The 19,359-nt window shown below is 40.2% G+C and overlaps 1 protein-coding gene across 2 annotated transcripts; it reads right to left on the bottom strand.

Moving 5' to 3' along the window:
* Positions 1-176: 176 nt before the first annotated feature.
* Positions 177-19,280, bottom strand: LOC147146577 (noelin-2-like). 2 transcript variants are annotated; one of them, XM_086034244.1, is made up of 10 exons: positions 18,958-19,280; positions 18,089-18,244; positions 17,417-17,951; positions 15,034-15,183; positions 12,416-12,571; positions 4,753-4,972; positions 3,336-3,442; positions 2,405-2,581; positions 1,476-1,649; positions 177-615 (listed from the first exon to the last, which is right to left on the bottom strand). In XM_086034244.1, the coding sequence occupies exons 3-10, from the start codon at positions 17,564-17,566 to the stop codon at positions 295-297; spliced, it is 1,455 nt and encodes a 484-aa protein (XP_085890370.1). In that variant the 5' UTR covers positions 17,567-17,951; positions 18,089-18,244; positions 18,958-19,280; the 3' UTR covers positions 177-294. The 2 variants fall into 2 exon arrangements, with proteins under 2 accessions (XP_085890370.1, XP_085890372.1); XM_086034246.1 differs by lacking the exon at positions 18,089-18,244.
* Between the last annotated feature and the right edge of the window lie 79 nt (positions 19,281-19,359).

Genomic DNA, 19,359 nt, shown 5'->3' with positions numbered 1-19,359 from the left:
ACTGTAATGAATGGTAACGTTAGCCAGTCACGACACTATCCTAATTAATGCTAACTTAAGTCAAGAGCCGTTCTTGGCAATGCTAACGTTACCTGCGACCCTCAAATACCGCGACGGCAATCATTTTCAGGATTTTTTTTTTTCTCGACTGAAACAGAAGAGGAAGAAGAGAGGCATAAAGTTTGTTGATGTTTATTGAAGCAACAAAACCATGCGGACTTGACACATCCACCACAAACTCGACAAACCCGACCGTGTCCGTCGTGACCCCTCTCCAGACTGGTCTAACGTGGTCTACCCGTCGGTGCGTATGACGTGAAAGAGAGTGACGTTGTAGAGCACCTGGTGACCGTTGTTCCAGGTGTAGAGTGCCCTCTCTCGGGGATTGTAGTCCATCATGCTGATGTGCGAATAGAGGTTGTGGAAGGGCACGTCCGTGTACTCGTAGGTGGACGTGTTGGTGTTGTAGGCAAAGTGGACCTTGGCTCCAGCCAGGTGCGAGTTGGTGACGTAGAGGACGCCGCAGATCATGAAGGCCTCGCCCGCGCTGCGTTTCGGGAAGCCCGTGGACCAGCTACGTATTACGTCCAGGGAGCGGGGACACAGGCGGCTCACCTGAGCGCAGAGGAGATAGCGTAACAATCGGCTGATTAAATACTTGGATGACAAACGCTAACGTGAGCCGGCCGGGTACAGCACTGATGAATGCTGATGTAAGCCAGTTACAAAAATTGACTAAAAAGTCCGATGAAGGACGTTCGTTATCTCACTCACAACTCTTAAGGAATGCTAATATCAGCCAGTGATAAAAACTGCCTGACTGAAGTCTGTTGAATTCTATCGTTAGTCAGGTACAAGTCTGTTAACTAACAAGTCTGACAAATGCTTATGTCGGCCAGTTAAAAATAGCTAAATAGCAACTGTGATGAATGCTATAATTAGCGAGTTATGACGCGAGTTATGCTAGCTAGTCACAATCAGCTCATTAACACATTTAAATGAATGCAAACATTAGCCAGTTCAACAAGAATTCTGATGAATGATAACATCATCCACTTGTGATAATTGTCTAAATCCAATGAATTCTAACGTTAGCCAGTTATGACAATCTGTTAACTAACAAATATTACTGACAAATATTAACATCAACCAGTTACAACTGGCTCACTCGCAACTGTGATGAAAGCTAACATTAACCTATTATGAAAAATCAGGCGAAACATTAGCCAGTTACAATTTAAATGAATGCAAATGTTAGCTAGTTCAGCAAGAATTCTGATCAATTCTAACATTAGCCAATTACAATAATTGTCCAGCTACCATCTCCGTTGACTGCTACGGTACTTTAGCCAGCTAGAATCCATTCCAACTCCATTGAATGGCAACATTAGGCCGTTACAACGTCACAACTCTGATCAATGCTAACACTTGCAACTCAGATAAAGGCGAATGCCAGCTAGTTAGTTTTGTCGTACCACAATGTTTCCAGCGTTGGGTATGGATGTGTAAACGGCCCACAGGCCCGTCTCGTCGGCCATGAGGTCGATGTCGGAGGATCCGCCCCAGCTGTACGGGAAGGTGTTGTTGTAGCCGGCGCCGCTAAGGCTACGCTGCAGCAGCACGCTGCGAGAGCGGAAGTGGTATTGCACCTACAACATGCATACACATACGCACAAACAAATGAGCTTGCATTATTTTACTCTTGGAGAAAAAAACAACAACATCTTTTTACAAAAACAGAAGGGAAATAATTTATTTGAGTAAGTAATTTGGGGGTTATTGAATAATCAACTATAATGACAATTATTAAAATTTGACAAATGAGCATGCATTATGTTATGAATAAAATATTTTTCAAAATATCTAAAAATATTCATGTGAATTGTTGGGACATAATATACAAAATAAGATTATTATTCAATGAATAACAGCACAACATAAAATTATGAACTGATTTTTCATCTATTAGTAAAGTATTTGACATAAAACAAAATATGTATTTTGCTAATCATTTTGTTAATTGGTTGGCTTTTAAAAACAGAATACAATTAATTACAAATAAAAATATGCATTATGCTTTTGTTGAAATAAACTTTTCTTTTACATAAAATGCAAAAATATTAGGAATGTTTTAAATTGATTTTTATGATTTTTAAATAAAATGTGTCGATTATCATTACATGAATAAATACAATAAAAAATGAGCAAGCATAATTTTGTTCTTAAAACAAACAATTTGACATAAAACCCAAATACATTTTTATTTCTTAAATAATTGGTTAGTTAACGACAGTTGAATGTATCATAAATCCCCAAAATGAGCATGACTACATAAATATTGGCTGTCATCAAATTTTGGGCGAGGGCTTGAGCAAAAATGTCCGCGCACGTCGTTTTGGCCTACCAGGATGTTGCTCTGGTGCTTGTTGTAGTAGAGCGAGCCGTTGTAGACCACGTGGCCCGTGCCGGCCCAGGCGTGCGGCAACAGGTGCTGCACAAAGTTCTGGCCCTTGGTGAAGTCGGCCATGGTGCGGTACTCCAGCACGCGCCGGCCACGGTAGAAGCCGTCCATGGACCACACCTCAACACACGAGTACAACAATGCAATATTTCAACACTTTTTCTCTGGGAACAACCAAAAAAAGGGACTACTTTTATCTTAAAACAAAACAACAAAAAAAAACAGACCTATTCACAGTATTCTTTGCTTGTTATTTGAACGTGGAATGATTTGATTAGTTTGGATTTGACAACCGCGCTCCTCCTATTTCTTAAATCTTAAAAATCGATGCTCCGATTCAAACAGTTTTTTGCCACACCTTGACTGTGTGTTGATGTCATTGTGTCAGGGATCAAAATTTGCAATACCATGATATTAAAATCACAGGGAAGAAAGTCATATTTTAAATAAGTGAATTAAAAAAACATTTCCATTCTTAAAATATTACAACAAGAGATAACTTTAGTCTCTAAAAAAATAATACAGAGGACTTACTTTTTTGGTGGCGGGGGGGGGGGGGGGGGGCGACGCCCATTTTTGCCGGAAAATGCTTCTAGGTGTTAATTTCCCGCTTGGTCAGACGTGAACAACAGAAGTCCACTGTCATTTCAACGACCTCAAAATTAAATTATTTTGTGTACCCCTCAGGGGCCCCAGTTTGAAAAACACTTGTTTAAATAATTAAGCACGCCAGGCAGAGACAAAAAACAAACAAACATTTTGGATAAGCCGGCGGTCTGGTGATCACCTCTCAAGCGCCGGCTTGACTTGTTTTACGCACACACGCGCGCACGCGCACACACGTGCTGACAGACGGTGAAGTGTTAAGACTCACCCTGCTGTCAGAGCTGGGAATCATGGCGTCAGTCATCCAGGAGCCGAAGCGGGACCCCGACGCCCGCACGGTGATGGGACCGTTGACGGCTGTCAGGCGACCGCAACCTGCCCGCCCACAACACGCAAAGACAGCAAACATGCTTTTTATTTCGCTGCAATAGAACAACAGTAAAATACATCAATCGATACAATTGGACTTTGGGGAAGGTTTTTATGTTCCGCTGTCACCTCGTAATGCGTGACAAGTGTTCCAGATGCTCAAGGGCCGTTTCATTAGGAACAAAATACATAACGACATCTAAAAAGAGCACGGAAACACTTTAATTGTCGTGGGGTTATGATTTAAACAAAATTATTATTTATTCTCCAAAAACACAACTTTTTACTTGTAAGATGACTGCATTTTTTCTTTATTCCTCTCAAAAAAATGTGAATTTATGCTGAGAGGGTTTTTATCATGAGCAAATCATCTTTAGTAAATGTGACAGAATTCTGGTCAGATTACGATTTTAAAAAACAACTCATGTCACATACTATTATGACTGTTTTTCACAAATAAAATTGTATTTAATTTTTTTTTATCTGAGAAAAAAATAGAACTTCATTCTTGAAGACATTTCACTATGTAATATACCATTTGTCACAGAAAATACAAGCATTTAATGTTGAAAAATGATTTTTTATCTTGGAAAAGAACAAAAAACTTTTTATTTAATCAAATGTTTTTTTTCTTTAGGCCTTAAAAATACTTCATTCTTGAAAATTACAACTTCTTGTAACATTTTGAGAAAAAAACAACTTCATTAAAATAGAAGATTAATAGAAGACAATTCTCAAATTTTTTTTAGTAAGATTATATCATTCTTGAAAAAAAATCGGACTTAATTATCATAATATCCCTTTTTTCTTACAAGAAAAAGGTAGAAGAAATACAACTTTCTATCACCCCCAAAATTCCATTGTATTGTCGCAATATTCCTTTTTTTCTTGAAAAATCGAACTTCACTCTCGTAACATTATGACTTATTTCACAGAAAAATAGAGAATTAAAAAAAAAAAAAAAAAAAAAAAAATCAACCGTTGCTAATAATGGAAAAATAATTCTATACTTATCTTAAAATCTTCAGCAATAAATTAGGAATGGGTGAGTACCGAGAGCAGATACTGAAGTATGGGGACAAACTGGCCTTCATTTTTAGGTATCGGGTACTCATGGAGGCTACCCATATCACCCACCGATACTGAAAGAGGAAGTCAACCCAAACCTATTTTTTTCGAGAACATGTTCTATGCAAGCCCACTTAGTTGAAACAAGAAATTCTGTTGAATATTGCGTTTGTGGAAATAAGAGTTAATCCACCCGTTTTTAGCCATCTCAGGGGGCACGCAGTTTGAAAAACACCGGTGTAGCGGACCTAGCTTGTTCATGCAGCTGTGCAGTCTGGTCTCCAGCAGCAGGACTCGCCGCTGAAGCTCCTCGTAGTCGTACGCGCCCACCTCCTCCTGGATGGCCGTCAGGACCGCCGACAGGTTGAGCAGCTGGCCTCGCAGGGCCGCCAGCGTCTGAACGTCGGAGCGGTACTGATCGGCCGTGGACAGGAGGGGCTGAAGCTGAGTCACCTGACCCTTCAGCTCCTGAACGGCCAAAGCGAGCAGACCGTTAGCCAAACGCCAAACACTTCAAAGTGAGGACGGTGGGAAATGATCTAATTTGTGTGCCTGGCAGCGTAATCATGTCTTGACTACATTCTAGTAGTCTTCCATACCAGCAGGTGGCAGCAGCAGCAGTAGCAGGTAGCTCATTGTCTTTGTTTAGAGACAAGCAAATTAGTGACGCATGTTTATCCAAACAGGCCCTGGTTTCACACTGAGTAAGTATCAATATGAAACATTATAAAATACTTTTTACTTTGTGTTTACTTAATTCCTATTCAAGACGTTACAAAATAACGTCATTCTTCAATATAAAAAAATGCTTATATAAACATTTTTTTTTTTTTTTCACAATTTCAGCTGCTGGTGTGCCGCGGGATATTTATCAATGAAAGAAATGTGCCTTGACTCCAAAAAGTTTGAAAAACACTGGTTTAGACACCTGGATTTCTCATTCATATTCAATATGTTCTGATTTTGTTCTGATTGGATCGTTGCTCTCCTTCATTTGAATATGGAAAACAGCTTTCCCCTGATTGTTATTTTGTGATTCAGCAAGCGTTGGCCACCCATGCAAGGCGAGACCGTTTTTATTGATGTGACTTTATGTCTATATTTATATGGCCCAAGAATTATGTTTACACTTAAGGTGAAACACAGGTTTGCGGGTTAGGTTTAGGCTTAGGCCTAAGTGTAGGGTGTTCAGTTTAGAATGAGAGCTAGTAGTTTAAGGGGCCACTCCTTTTGGAAAAGATGCCACCCAAAAAAGAATCCTTAAAAAAAAAAAAAAAAAAAAAGAGCGCCGAGGCCCCTCGGCTGGTTGTTTCTCGAAAGAAGCAATGTGAGGAGATAATCCTCTCACACTTGACGGCAAAAAGGTTTATTTTCCGACATTGTGTGGCTTGAAGTGGCGCTTCAATGGCAACCGGATTACGCCCGTTGGTGAAAAGCGCTTCAGCCGCACGTCTCACTCGTCTCTTTTATAAGTCACTCTGCAGCTGCGAAGCTGTTTCCAGTACTGCACCAACTTCAAGTTCAAACGCCACAAAAGTGGGTGAAAATCCTGGGAAGACTGATCATGTTAATGTTAGGAACTTTTGCAATGAAAAAAAAAAAATCTGGCGTCAAAAATTAGAAAAAAAACCCCTAAAACTTTACATCCCCAAAATATGACTTCATGTACCGGTAATATGAAAATTATTTTTTTCACCTCTGACCCTCCCCCCCCCCCCCCCCCCCCAAAAAAAAAACTGACTTTATTCGAACAATTAGTTAACTTTAGCAAAAATACAGCTTTTTATCTTGAAAAATTAAGAATTCCTTCTAAAAAAAACAAAAAACAAAACGACTTTATTCTGTTAATATTACGTTCTTTTTTCTCTCTTTCAAAAATATGTTTTATTCTAGAAAACGCGAATGCATTCTGTTAATATTATCATGATTTTTGTTTTGGAAAAAAACTCCTTCCAAATAAAAACTTCATGCTAGGCATGAACAACTGTAGTTAAAAAAAAAAAATATATATATATATATATATATTAGTGCTGTCAAACGATTAAATTTTTTAAAACTAATTAATCACAACTTTTCCATAATTAATCATGATTACTCATATTTTTCAACTACAATTTTTTTACATAGCTCGGAACCATATTTCCTTGAGTAAAATGTTGGAATTAATTTGGAAAAAAAACCCATTTTGGTTCAAAGACTGTTCCAATAGCTTTTTTCGATACCTGAATATAATTCTTTTATAATTCTGCCATCGAGCAACCTTTTAAAGCAAAACTACACAAAAGCCCGTCTTTGTGACAGTGACTCTTCTCTAAGTGTGGCTGCAAAGTAAGCAGAGGGAAACTCCCACAGGAAGTCAATAAAATGGAGTTTTTTTAATGCGTTATAAAAATGTAAATATATATATATATATATATATATATATATATATATAAAAAACCTCATTTTGAAATGACACTAATTCATCTTCTAAAAATGACACTTGTCTGCGGTCTCTGCCGGGAGGTGCCAAAGAGCCGCCAAGCGAGAAGCGGCGGTGGCTAAATGGAAAGAGCCCCAAAAGTCCCATCTGCTCAACACGGGATAATCCCTGAGGACTCCCGTCGTGTGCCACTCAGGCGATGAGTTGCGCAACAAAACTGCTTTATTTTTCATGACGACACGGAGTTGGCCGTGCAGATTTCCTAAGCGGGGCTGAATCCAGGCCAACTGGATTGGGATGGAGACGTTTGGGAGACGTCTCTGTGGACTTGTTATCCGGCTCTCTCTTTTGTTTGCCGCCTTCATTGCTGAGGTTATTTTGGAGGTGGAAGTGGCGCCGATCATCATCACGGTCGTCTACTCCATCCGACCGAGCGCCGCGTCTCCAAAGCGCGCTGCGGTTTTAGGCTTTGTCCACGATTCCCAATTGTCTCGGACGCTTACGTAATCGAGCATGTTAGGTTTGTTCAAAACGCTCAAGGCTCAATTATCGGAGCGTTCAGGAAACATGTACGCGAGCTTCGTCCAAGACTATCAGTTGTTGTTGTTTACAAAAACGCGCATGTTAGCTTGGGCTTAACATGTACGTGCTAACTTTGGCATGTGCAAACGCAAAATTGTCTCGGACATTTGTGGTTTGGACAAGCGCGCATGTTAGCTTGGTCTTAAACGTTTGGGTTAGGCTAAATTGTTCATGAAAATATTCACTAAACTGTCTTTGATATTCTCAAACACGCACATTAAGTTCCTTGACGATGCTAAATTGTCATGGTGTTCACAAAAAACAACATTAGGTTCGTATGTATAAAAAAAAAAGACACGTTTGGTTGGTCTTAAACTGCTACTTGTCGTTTTGATGTTCCAGAAATCACGTACATTTGATTTGTTGAAAACAACTTAATAAAATTAGGCCTGTTACGTTGCACTGAGGTTTGCCATTGATGCTATATTTTCCCTAGATATTCATGAAAACGTGTTCATTTGCTTTGCCAAAAATACTAAATTGTCTTTGATCTTCTCACAAACAGGATAGTTAGGTTCTTTGAAGATGCTTCATTTTATATACGTTATGCTAGTTAGGACTATAAATCGTCTTGGATGTTTACAAAAACTTCGCATGTTAGCTTGGTCTTAAACATGTACGATAGATTAATCGTAGATGCTCAATCGTTTGGATGCTCATGAAAACACATACGTTAGGTTTGTCAAAGATGCCAAAAAGACGTACCGTAGGTTCGTCGGAAACGCACAGTTGTCTTTGATGTTCACAAAAACCTCTGGGCTAACCTCGGTCCGTCAAAGACTCTGAATTGTTTGATTACAAAAACACTTACATTAAGAAAATGCAGAATAAAATTCATTGCCTTTGGTTTCACGAAAACATGTACGTTATGTTTAGCGAAGACGCTAAATTGTCTTTGATGTTTACAAGTTGCAGAAGACACCAAATTGTCTTGGACAATTTCCGAAAACCTGCATGCAAAGACACGTAATTTATGGAAATACGTACGCCACATTATTTTTGGAACCACAAAATCATCTTGGATGTCCACAAAAAAACTTTGCTGATAAACTTGCTTTGAAATTGACAAAAACATGTGTGGTAGGTTCGTCCAAGACTCTAAATTCTTTGATGTTTACAATAAAAAGTACAAAAAGCTTCACAAAAACATGTGCAGGTATGTAAGGTTTGTCCAAGATGTTAAATTGTCTTTTACGTTTCTAAAAACCCGCATGTTAGTTTCGTCAAAAACGCAAAAACTTCTGTTATGCTCACAAAAGCTCGTACATTTGGTTCATTGAAGAAACTCGATTGTCTTAAAGTTTTTACAAAAACATGTATTTTTATTTTTTCTATTTCTTTCTATTATTTTTTAAGATTCTCATGGGATGTTTATAAAAACACATACATTACGTTTGCCTTAACGTATGACAGAATTCTCCCAAAAATTCTCCCCCCCAAAAACACGTGTTAGGTTCTGCTTAAACACAATGTTAGATTTGTTGATGACAAAAAAAACATGTATCATTTATTTTTATTTATTTTAATATACATTAGGTTTAGACTCAAGTGCCCGAGCACGTAAATTCAAATATGCTAAGTTCGTTTGACTTAAGTAACGATTCAAGACATTTGAAAAAGTGGAGCTGCTGCATGCTGTATTTATCTTCAATCACTTAAATAATCAATAACCACAAGCTATTTTTAGCAACACAGTGGGAGGGGGGGCAGAGTTGGAGTGTGGGACGGGGGTGGTGGCTCCTCTCTGCAGGGCTTCCGGATGAAAGGAAGGAATTAGAAAAGGTTGGCCGGAGGCGCAGTCACATGAAGATGAGGAAGAGGAGGAGGCATTAGCAAGTCAAATTCTTTTAAGTTTTTCGCATCTTTTTTTTTTCTTCTTTCCACTCTCCCTCACTGAATTCAATAAAATGCTGCGGGAGGAATTCGACAGTGTCAGAGCACGTCGGACATTGATTTTTTTTTTTTTTTTTCATCATGTTTCCTCGCATCGTCTGGGAATGGGGAACGATTTCGACGGAACCGACGTGTGTCTATTTCGTCTTCAACCATCCTCCTAATGACGTTTTTTTTTTTTTCAACGCCCAAGACAAGTTAGTCACTGTCTGAGTCTTCAACAAACTTAACGCATGTGCTTTTGTAAACACTCCGAGGTTTCTCCAAATGCTCGTTTTGTTGGAGACGTCACAAAGTCTTTGAGTTGAGATCCATTTTGGGGACGGCCGCGGCAAACGTCTGATGCCGCTCCACTTTACATTTCAAGGAGACAACTTTACTGAAGCACACCCACCACTAGATGGCAGCGATGCCCCATTTTAGGGGTGAGATCAGCACAGTTTGTGAGTCCAATGGGAGAAATGGCAACATTTTGGCCAACCTACTTTCTATTTTTCAAGGGAAAAGGTCACAGTCAGAATTTGAAAAATAAAAAGAGGTCCATCTTCCAATATGAACATTTTTAGTTTGTTTTTTGTCCAAATAAAAAAGTCATCTGATATTGTCACAATCTTTTGCAGATTTTTATTTTTTTTCAATAAAATCATAGAGTTTGGGGGGAAAATATAATCTTATAAGAAGGGAGTCATTATTTATTTTTGTTTTATTTTTTGGGGGTCTGGGGGGAAATACTTGAATATTTTTCAAGATATGTCTTTTAATAAGACCTTTTATTCATTTTTTTCCATGTTGCTCGGGGATTCTAAATGAGAGTCATCATGTCATCATTTTACAAGAAATAAAGTTGCAACCGTGCGGCACAACTAAAAAAAAATCACTGAATGCTTACTAAAACAAAAAAAAAGACACAATCGGTTTGTCCAGTTAATAGAAATAGTCAATTCAAGTGTGAAGCTCTGCATGGGAGGGGAAAAACTAAAAACAATCAGATGAGGATAAATGTGAAATTTCATTATTAACGCTGACTTGTGAAACCAAAGCTGAGGGAGCGCTTTTATCGTCATCCCTCTGCTTTTTTGGCACTCGCGGGCAACGGGGAAAAAAAAAAAAAAGAAAAAAATAACGAGATGATGCCTCGTGTCCTAAAAAAATGAAGCGCTTTAAACTCTGCAGGCTCACAGAGAGTAGCTCACACATCTGAGCAGGGAACCATCCGGAAAAGTTAGCTGTGAAAATGATTAGTACGCCGCCGGAGTGAAGCTAACTAAGACAAAGGAGAGCCCAATGAACATTGGCCGCTTTGACGGTGGCACGATTGTCGCCTTGTCGACGCGACACGCTTGAAGTCTCGATTGCTTGACCCATTTGAGCGTCCAGCTGTGTTGGGTTTGCACTTTTGTGTGTGTGGGGGGGGAAAGAATCGAAATTGCCTTTGATGTTTATGACAAGATGTGAGTTAAGCTCGACGACGACGACTCTAAATCGTCTCCGATTTCCACAAAAACAATGCAGATTTACATTCTTTGGTCAACCCTGTCTTTAAATGTTTAGAAAAAGAAAACAAAATCAACGATGTTGTAGAGTCTTCAACAAACATTGCCAATGTCTTTTGGGAAAAATAAAATATCAAAAGACACGTTCATGTCTTCTAGCGTACCTTTTCTCATGAACAGCCAAGAAATGTTACATAAAAAAAAACATCAAAGACAATGTCGTGCCTTTCACAAAGGCCTTACGTAAACATCGGAAAACGTCTTCAACGAAATTCATGGACACATTTTCGGAAAACATCAAAGTCGGTTTAGAGTCTTCAGCTAGCCTAACGTACACACCCTCATGTACGTATTTTCGTAAAACAATCGACAAACCTAACGTTCATTTTTATGTAAGGAAAAAAAAAAAACGGACAATTTTGAATCTTCAATGAACATAACGTCATTAACCTTATGCATACAATTTAGTTCAACTAACAAAGTAGTACTTTTGTAAAAAAATAAAAAATAAAAAATCGAAGGATTGTCTTCAACTAAACTAACGCATTTTTGTAAAACATGAAAGACAATTTAGAATCTTCATAAACTCTCAACCGAAAACGGACGCACAAAATGAACGTATGTCAACCTTAAGTAGATGAAGACAATTTAGCATTTTGAACTCTCCTGACGTACACATTTTCGTTCGGTATCTGAGGCAATTGGATCAACATAACATCACAGAAAAAAAAAGAATTTCATCTTCAACTAGCCAAACGCACGCATTTTTGTAAAACATAAACATTTTGAACCTTTGACGAATATTACATAAACACTGTAGACACTTCAAAGGTTTTCAACAAATTCAACTTGCGCATTTTTGTCACAGCAGAGACAATTTGATCTTTAGACTCAAGTGAGCGAAACTCAAATGAAAAACGCAATGAACCTTAGGTAAACCCCAATTTAAGGTTTTTAACTCATCTAATTTCCGCAGTTTCGTAAAACAGCGTAGACAATTTAGTCTTTAATTAACTTAATGTATGTATTTTTCTAAAATGTCGACAATTTAGAATGTTTAATTCGGTTTTTAACTCATCTGACCGACGCATTTCCGGAAAACAGCACAGGCAATTTAGCCTTTCATGAACCTAATGTCTGCATTTGTCCAAAATGTGGACAATTTAGAACCTTACGTAAACATTGTCGACGATATTTTCATAAAACATCCAAGACAAATTCGGCCTTTCAATGAGCCAGCTGGTAGGTATTTTGCAATGCCCAAAAAAACCCCGCCAAAAAAAAAAAAAAACAAAAGGCAGAGATTCGACTATAAAAGCGCTTCGTCTCCTCCCCCTCTGCTTTGCTTTCGTCAGCCAACATCAATAATACAATTTCCCCTTCCTCCCCATCGGATTCTTGTTGTTTTTCCTTCTGCCATGCAGAGCTCTCAATCTTCTACTTAGCGCAGCCATGCAGGTGTCAGCACAGCCACGGCGCCCGCCCCCGCAGCCCCCCGCCGCGTTTGCGCTGGCAGCGTACCTGCAGCCCCTTGGACGTGAGCGTGCGAGGACTGCCGGCGTACGAGAGCAGACGTCCGTCCACGCCGCGCAGCAGCGGCTCCGACTCGCGGAAGTGCCGCAGGTCCCTGGAGGTGCGCAGGTGGAGCCCCTCCACCGACTGACTCACGTTCTGTACCTGAACGACAACAACAACATTGCCATAACAATCACGATAACTTGGGTAATAATTGAAATGACCATTATTCCAAACGATCATTTATTTATTTTGGGGTACAAAAAGAGGAAATGTCTAAATGTAAAAAATAAAAACAACATTTCTTCGAAAACACTAGACTTATATAACTCCCTGATACTTAAAGTGAAATCAACCTAAACACATTTTTTTCAAGAATAGGTTCCCAGTAGGCCCACTAGTTGAAACACAGCATTCTGATGAATATTACGTTTGTGGAATATGAGTTAAGCAGCAAAATCAACCCGTTTTTGGAAAAGGACATCGCAACTGTTGTGATGTCATTTTCAGTCGACAGAAGTGAGAAAATGGCCGCCCCCGGAGATGGCGAAAAGCGAGTGGATTAACTCTTCTTTTATCAGAATGCCTTGTTTCAACCAGTGGGCTTGCATAGAACATATTCTCAAAAGAAATACGTTTTGGTTGACTTCCTCTTTAAGAGGGGAAAAAAAAAAATTAATCTGACACAGAGAAACTGTTCCTTGCCAGTATTTGATGCTACACGGTGTCCGTTTAACACATCAGCAAATCATCACTTGTGCCATGAAGAAAGAATGTTGTTGAAATTTGAATATACCAACGTACGAGTGGTATCGGTACACGGTATCGGGGAGTAATCAAGAATGAACATTCACACTGGCGGGAGCGGTCTGCAAAAAGTGCCATCGAACGGAATACATTTTGATAACCAACATATGGACATTTACTAAAATGCGCATGTTAGGTTTTTGAAGACTCAAAGAATCTTTGCTCTTTACGACTTGACGTACGCATCCTTGTAAACATCATTTCAACGATAAAAATGCGGAAGACTCGAAATTATTGATGACCAAAGTGATATTTATAGTTTGTCCCAGACTGGAAATTGTTTTGCGATTTTTTTTTTTTTTTTTACCAAAATGTGAACACTGAGTTAGGAAAAAATGCACGTCGGTCTCATTGAGGAAATCTTTGATAGTTGCAATCTATCGTGCGTGGTTTTGTAAACTTCATTGAACACATTTTGGCAAACATCAAAGACAATTTTGAATGACTTTTATGGACAAATTTGAATGTAGGAGCCTGGAAAACCTCAAAGACAATTTGGAACGTTTGTAAGTTCCATTCAGCAAAATGCCAATGTTGGGTTAGGAAAAAGCGGATTGGGTTCAGCGATGCGACTGTGATCCACTTGTTGCACGTGTGCTGATGTGAGGGCGTGCCCAGCCCGTAAGAGATTTTTTATTTATTTTTTTTTTTAATGTGTGTGAACATGATGAGAGGGCTGCACGCTAACGCTCACTTCTGACAGCAGCCATGAATTATTGAGCGCACATTTCTCACAGCAACGCTCAACGCTCGCCATCTCCAACAATGTCGTCATCGCAAACCCGAACCAAAAAAAAAAACAAAAAACACTGCATGTGTGTTATAGCTATTGTGTGTACTTTCACCGGTGTGTGCATTCTATTTTCAGTACGCCTGTGCGTGTTTGTGTGTAAACGTGTGTGCTTCTTTGCGTTCTTGTGCATTTTGGTGTGTGATATCTTTTTGTTTGGGTTTTTACGCGTGTATGTTTGTAGTTGTGTGCGTGTGAATATTGGTGTTTTAGTGCGTTCATTTGCGCATGCGTGCTTTGTGAGTCATTCTATGTGTGTGTGTGTGTGTGTGTGTAACACGTTTGTGTGTCAATCCATGTGTTTATGTGTGCTCTCATGCATTTTTTTGGGTGTGACGTTTTCCATTTGTGTGCTAATGTTTCATGCGTGTATTTTTGCGTGTCTTTGTTAGGGATGTAACGATTCACTGAAGCCCCGATTCGATTCGATTGTCTGTTCCTGATTTTCGATTGGATTTTCGATTTTCAGTTCCCGATTTTCGATTCGATTCAATTTTTTTTTAAAATCACTCCCATGCTTGTCTCTGTGCGCTAGTGTGTTGCTGCAGCCATCCACGAGCGCGTTACGCAATGATGTTTGGCGCAAGCACATCATTTGATGTACACGTTCAAAATGTGGTGTACATCTGGAATGGAAAAAAAAATAAATAAAGACCTCATGTTTTAGCACTCTAAATGAGTATATTCTAAGGTGTTGTGTTGTTGTATAGAACTTGTGAGCGCTGAGATGTCCGAGTTCGATTGGTCTCGATTCAAATCGGTGATTCGGTTCGAATCCATTTTTGATCGATTTTCGATGAATCGTTACATCCCTAGTGCTTGTTAATCTTTTCAGTGCGTTGATTTGTGCATGTGTGTGTGAGAGATTGTTTGTTTGTTTGTGTTTGTTTCCCGCTGGTCTTCGGCCTCCCCAGCATGTGTTAGAGCAGGAAGTGTGCATGTGTGTGTATGAGACTGTGTGGGTGGTTGAGGCCAAATGCTTCTTTTTTTTTCTTTTCTTACATTAAAAAAAAACACACACACACACCTGTTGAGTCAGCAGGCTGAGTTGGCGACTGCGGTGGTCTCGCTTGCAGAGGTTGCCGGCGGGAGCGACCACGGCGCACACGCAGCGGCCGTCCGGGTCCGAGGCGGTGCTGTACACCTGCCAAGCCTCCTCCGAGCCCGGAAATACACCCTGCACACACGCGCGCTGAAAATGTCAACAACAATCCTCCAGCTTCCCCTTTTTTCGCTTCGTTTTTGCATAATTGCGCACTCAGGCCTAGAAAAGTGGGAATCTCGGGCTAAATGAAGCGCTCCCCCGGGTCCCCGAGCGGGAGATTTGGCGGGAAAGCGGCCATCGCGCTTCGTTCGGGTCCAACTGGCGCTTTCACAGAATTTCCTTTTCTCTGAAGCCGCCGCATATTTGGACACTTTTCCAATAAAAACGCAACTCCAAGTAGATCACCGCACAGTTTGTATTGTTTTCATAATTGCTTGCACCTGGCCGGGAATAGAAATTGCGGACGCAGTCATTGGCCAGCCAAGGTGTCAATCGTTACATGCGGGGAGCAGCGATTGGCTAGTTGCTTCGTTGACTCTGTTTGTAATTCCGACAGAATAAAATGACAAGTATCTCGAAGGAGCCTCACTCAGCCTCTGACATCTCCATCTGTGCGTGTGCGCGCGTGTGCGCGTGGGTGTTGACATCAACATGGGGGTTTGCCGTGGTTTGTTGTTGCTACGGTAACAAAAGGCCAGATGTCCCACGGGCGAGCCAGCCTTCCCAGAGAGAAAATATCACCCCTGGTAACACAAACGACGGGCATGTGTGTGTGTTGAAATGCTGCACATAACATTCGACTTCCATTTATTAAAAAAAGAAAGTCTCCGGTGTTGCCATTCGGTGGTTGTTGTTCCTTTCCTATGATTTTCGCTGGCATTGAGCGGACGGAGTCCTCGTACCTCCAAAAATCTTCACTTTCATTGGTCAATCATTTGTAAAACTAGCACGCACGCATGGACTGGCTAATACTATGGATTTGTGGCTCTGTTTATTTTCATTTTTTTTATTATGAGATTTTGGTTTCAATGCCAGCGATTTGTCATTAACACATAGCAGACGCGGAATCTAAACCGAACACAAACCGTGATGTCATTTTGGGTCGACAGCAAGTGACGAAAATTGGCCGCCTCATGAAATGGCTAAAAACGAGCGGATTTTGCTGCTTAATTCACATTCCACAAACACGAGACGGTGTTTAGACCAGTGGAGGCGCATTGAAGATAATATTGTCGAGAGAATTTTGGACTTGACTTCCGCTTTAACATGAAAACACAACCTGAACATACCAAACACACTTTGGCATGCATAACCTGAACAAACACATGAAAAAGAAGGAAAAAGAAGTCATAACATAAACATGAAGACATGAACGCACAGCATCCAAAACACAAATACACCAGGGTATAATGTTTGACACTGCAAACACTTTTTGTCCGGGCCCGCAACAGATTGTTGGGTTGTTTTTTTGGGGGGTAAACTGTCCTGCTCAGCTTCTTGGTCTGTATACTTTTCTATGACAGAACATTTTTTTCTGTGTTAAGCTGGAACAAAATACCTGCATTTCCCTTCATTTTGCCCTCGGGCTCGCATTGCCAGTGTCACGGCGCACCAGTTTTTTTTTTTTTTTTTTTTTTAAATCAGCCAATTTTAGCTCACTTAGAACTTTAAGATTTAAAAAATATACACATTTTCACATTACAACATAAGACTAAGATAATGACATTTAAATATTCCCCCCCTCCCTCCAAAAAAAAAAAATTCTGTTGTAAAGTTAAAAAAATACTAAGGTACATTGTTAACTGCCAGACATTTTCAGACCCTCTTTTACCCTAACATTTGAAAAAAAAAAAAATAGAAATAAATTCCTGGGATTGAATGGCTGGACTGTGAAAAGACATAAAAACGTTTTTGGCAGTGAATGAGTTAAACAGACTAATGTTCTACCTCTAATTCATATCATTTTTGCTGTGAGCATTAACAGACCACAAAGCAAATTTTTATTACAAATTTTAATTTATTAGTCGGCCAATTAATTGGTCATCGGAATTTTATTCTGCCAATAGTGGGACTCAGTAAAAACCTAAAAAAATAAAAAAATAATAATAAAAAAAGAAATCCAAGACCTTCAAAATGTGGCCTCGGGACTGGTCTCCCGTCTTCCAACATTAGTGTTTGCTTCAACTCCCACAACGGATCTTATTAGAGGGTGTACCTAATGTTTCGACCTGCCAGTCTTCTTGAATCTTCCGTGGACTTTTGGATGCTTAATTCCTCTCGTGTGACAACTTCAGCTGACGTCACATAACAAATCCTCGAAGTGTGTGTGTGTGTGTGTGTGCATCATAAAAGGAAGAGTACATACGCTGACGATGCGTTCGTGTGTGCCATCGGGGGAGACGCCGACGGTGGTCCCATTAAGTCCCACCAGCGAGGGCAGCGTCTGGGACATCCAGTTGGTGACCATGGCCATGGTGCTCAGCACGGCGCCGATCTTCAGCATGGGCACGCTCATCTTCACATACACAGTAGCTCCTTAATTAAACTGTTGACATGCTTTAAAAAAAAAAAAAAAAAAAAAAAAAAAAAAGGAAAAGGAAAGAAAACGTCAGCTCAGTTGCTTCCCAACGTCAAGTCTCCCCGACGATGTGAAATCCTGTCATGGCCATGTGAGGATTCTTCCTAGATGCTGTGAGAAGCTCTTTCTCTCTTTCTCCTTTGCTCTCTCGCATCCCTCCTCCTCCAACCTGAGATGACGTCAAAAAAAAAAAAAAGCACACACACAAAACAAAAAGCGGGTGTCCTCTTTTTCCTTTCCCTCCCTTTTGTCCTTGTCCTCCTTCCCGTCCACTGCAGTCCGCCTGCTCGCTCTGCTTCCTGTCCACGTATTGATTGATTGCCTGTGTGTGAGAGAGAGAGAAAGGAGAGCGAGAAAGTGATGCTGGGAATTGATCAGCATCCTTGCTTGGCTGTGGCCTGATGCTGTTTGCATTGTGGTGCATTTTTTTTTTTTTTCCAACAAGTGCAACACTCCCACCTTGTGGCCATAAATGTGTCTCCCGCCGTCTCATTTGTATGACCTGTGCGGGACTTCCACTGAAGGGGATGTGGGGGTGTTAGCCAAGGGATGTGGGGGTGTTAGCCAAGTGTTGGACCCAGCTCGAGTGCTGATCACGATGTCCTCAGTTCAACTCTAACATAGTCAAAATGATCGAACATACAAATTACGGAATATGTTTGATCGTCTTTTTAATTAATCCCAGTCAATTGCCAACCCCCCCAAATTCCTCAAAGAACACTCCCACCAATAACCATTTCCCACGAAAAACGGGGGGAGGAGGAAAAAAGGGGCGGTCACGCCCCCCCCCCAATAATATTTGTTCAAAAACGTTTTTTTTTATTATTGAAACTAACTAACTAAATAAATACATCCACGAATATGCGAGCCCAGGGTGGTTCGGCACCCTGGGCTCGCATATTCTAGGTATGCGTGGGTCGACTGTACACCATAACACACATAAAACACAACTCGAACATAGATGAAGTGCAAAGTAAAATTCGGTACAGAAATGCCATGTAAATAAGCGTTGCACTCTCTCGATTAATTATATAGCTCGTAGACCATACTTCGGTCGTGTATTCCACGGCAACTAACAAAAACTTTAGATAACATCACTAAAAACTCAATTTCACAGTTGTGGAAATCAGCACACAAAAAATAGTAACCTCTAAAAAGCCTCTCTTAAGCGATTGTCATAAAATGGTGAGAGAACTTGTAAGTTTTCAGAGAGGTTTAGTACTGTACTGTAATCACTAACCCCAAGTCTCAGCAATGTCAAAATGCACAATGCACTCTTATTTGCAACTGCTTGTTACTAGGGCACTCATAAACTTAGCTCGACTAACCTTGGTTATTATTCTGAAAGGATGTGGGATTCCGTCGGGTCGTTATTTATGCATTAATTACTCGCCAAGACGTGTGCGTTAGTTAGCTCGTTAAAATGCTAGCATTAGCATTACAATGTTGTGTGTGGAAACCGGAAACTCAATGGCAAAAAAACCAAAAAAAAACACGTCAAACACAGAATATTAACCAGTAAACAGGTGGTGTGGTTAAAAACACAAAAAAGTCGGATTTGTATCGAATTTGTGACAGAAAATTAGCGTCCCTGGGTAGCAAGCTAGTTTGTCGAGGGGCTCACGTCACCTGCTTTGTGGGTTTGGTCGCACAATGCAAGCCAAATGCTCTTTGACATCTATTTCTGTCAACAGCAGGTGGCAGTAAAATGTCAAAATGGCTGCACCCTT

This window comes from Filicampus tigris, chromosome 6, assembly GCF_054856515.1.
Source record: "Filicampus tigris isolate MCC_2025a chromosome 6, RoL_Ftig_1.0, whole genome shotgun sequence".
Lineage (NCBI taxonomy): Eukaryota > Metazoa > Chordata > Actinopteri > Syngnathiformes > Syngnathidae > Filicampus > Filicampus tigris.
This window is presented reverse-complemented; position numbering and strand designations above follow the sequence as displayed.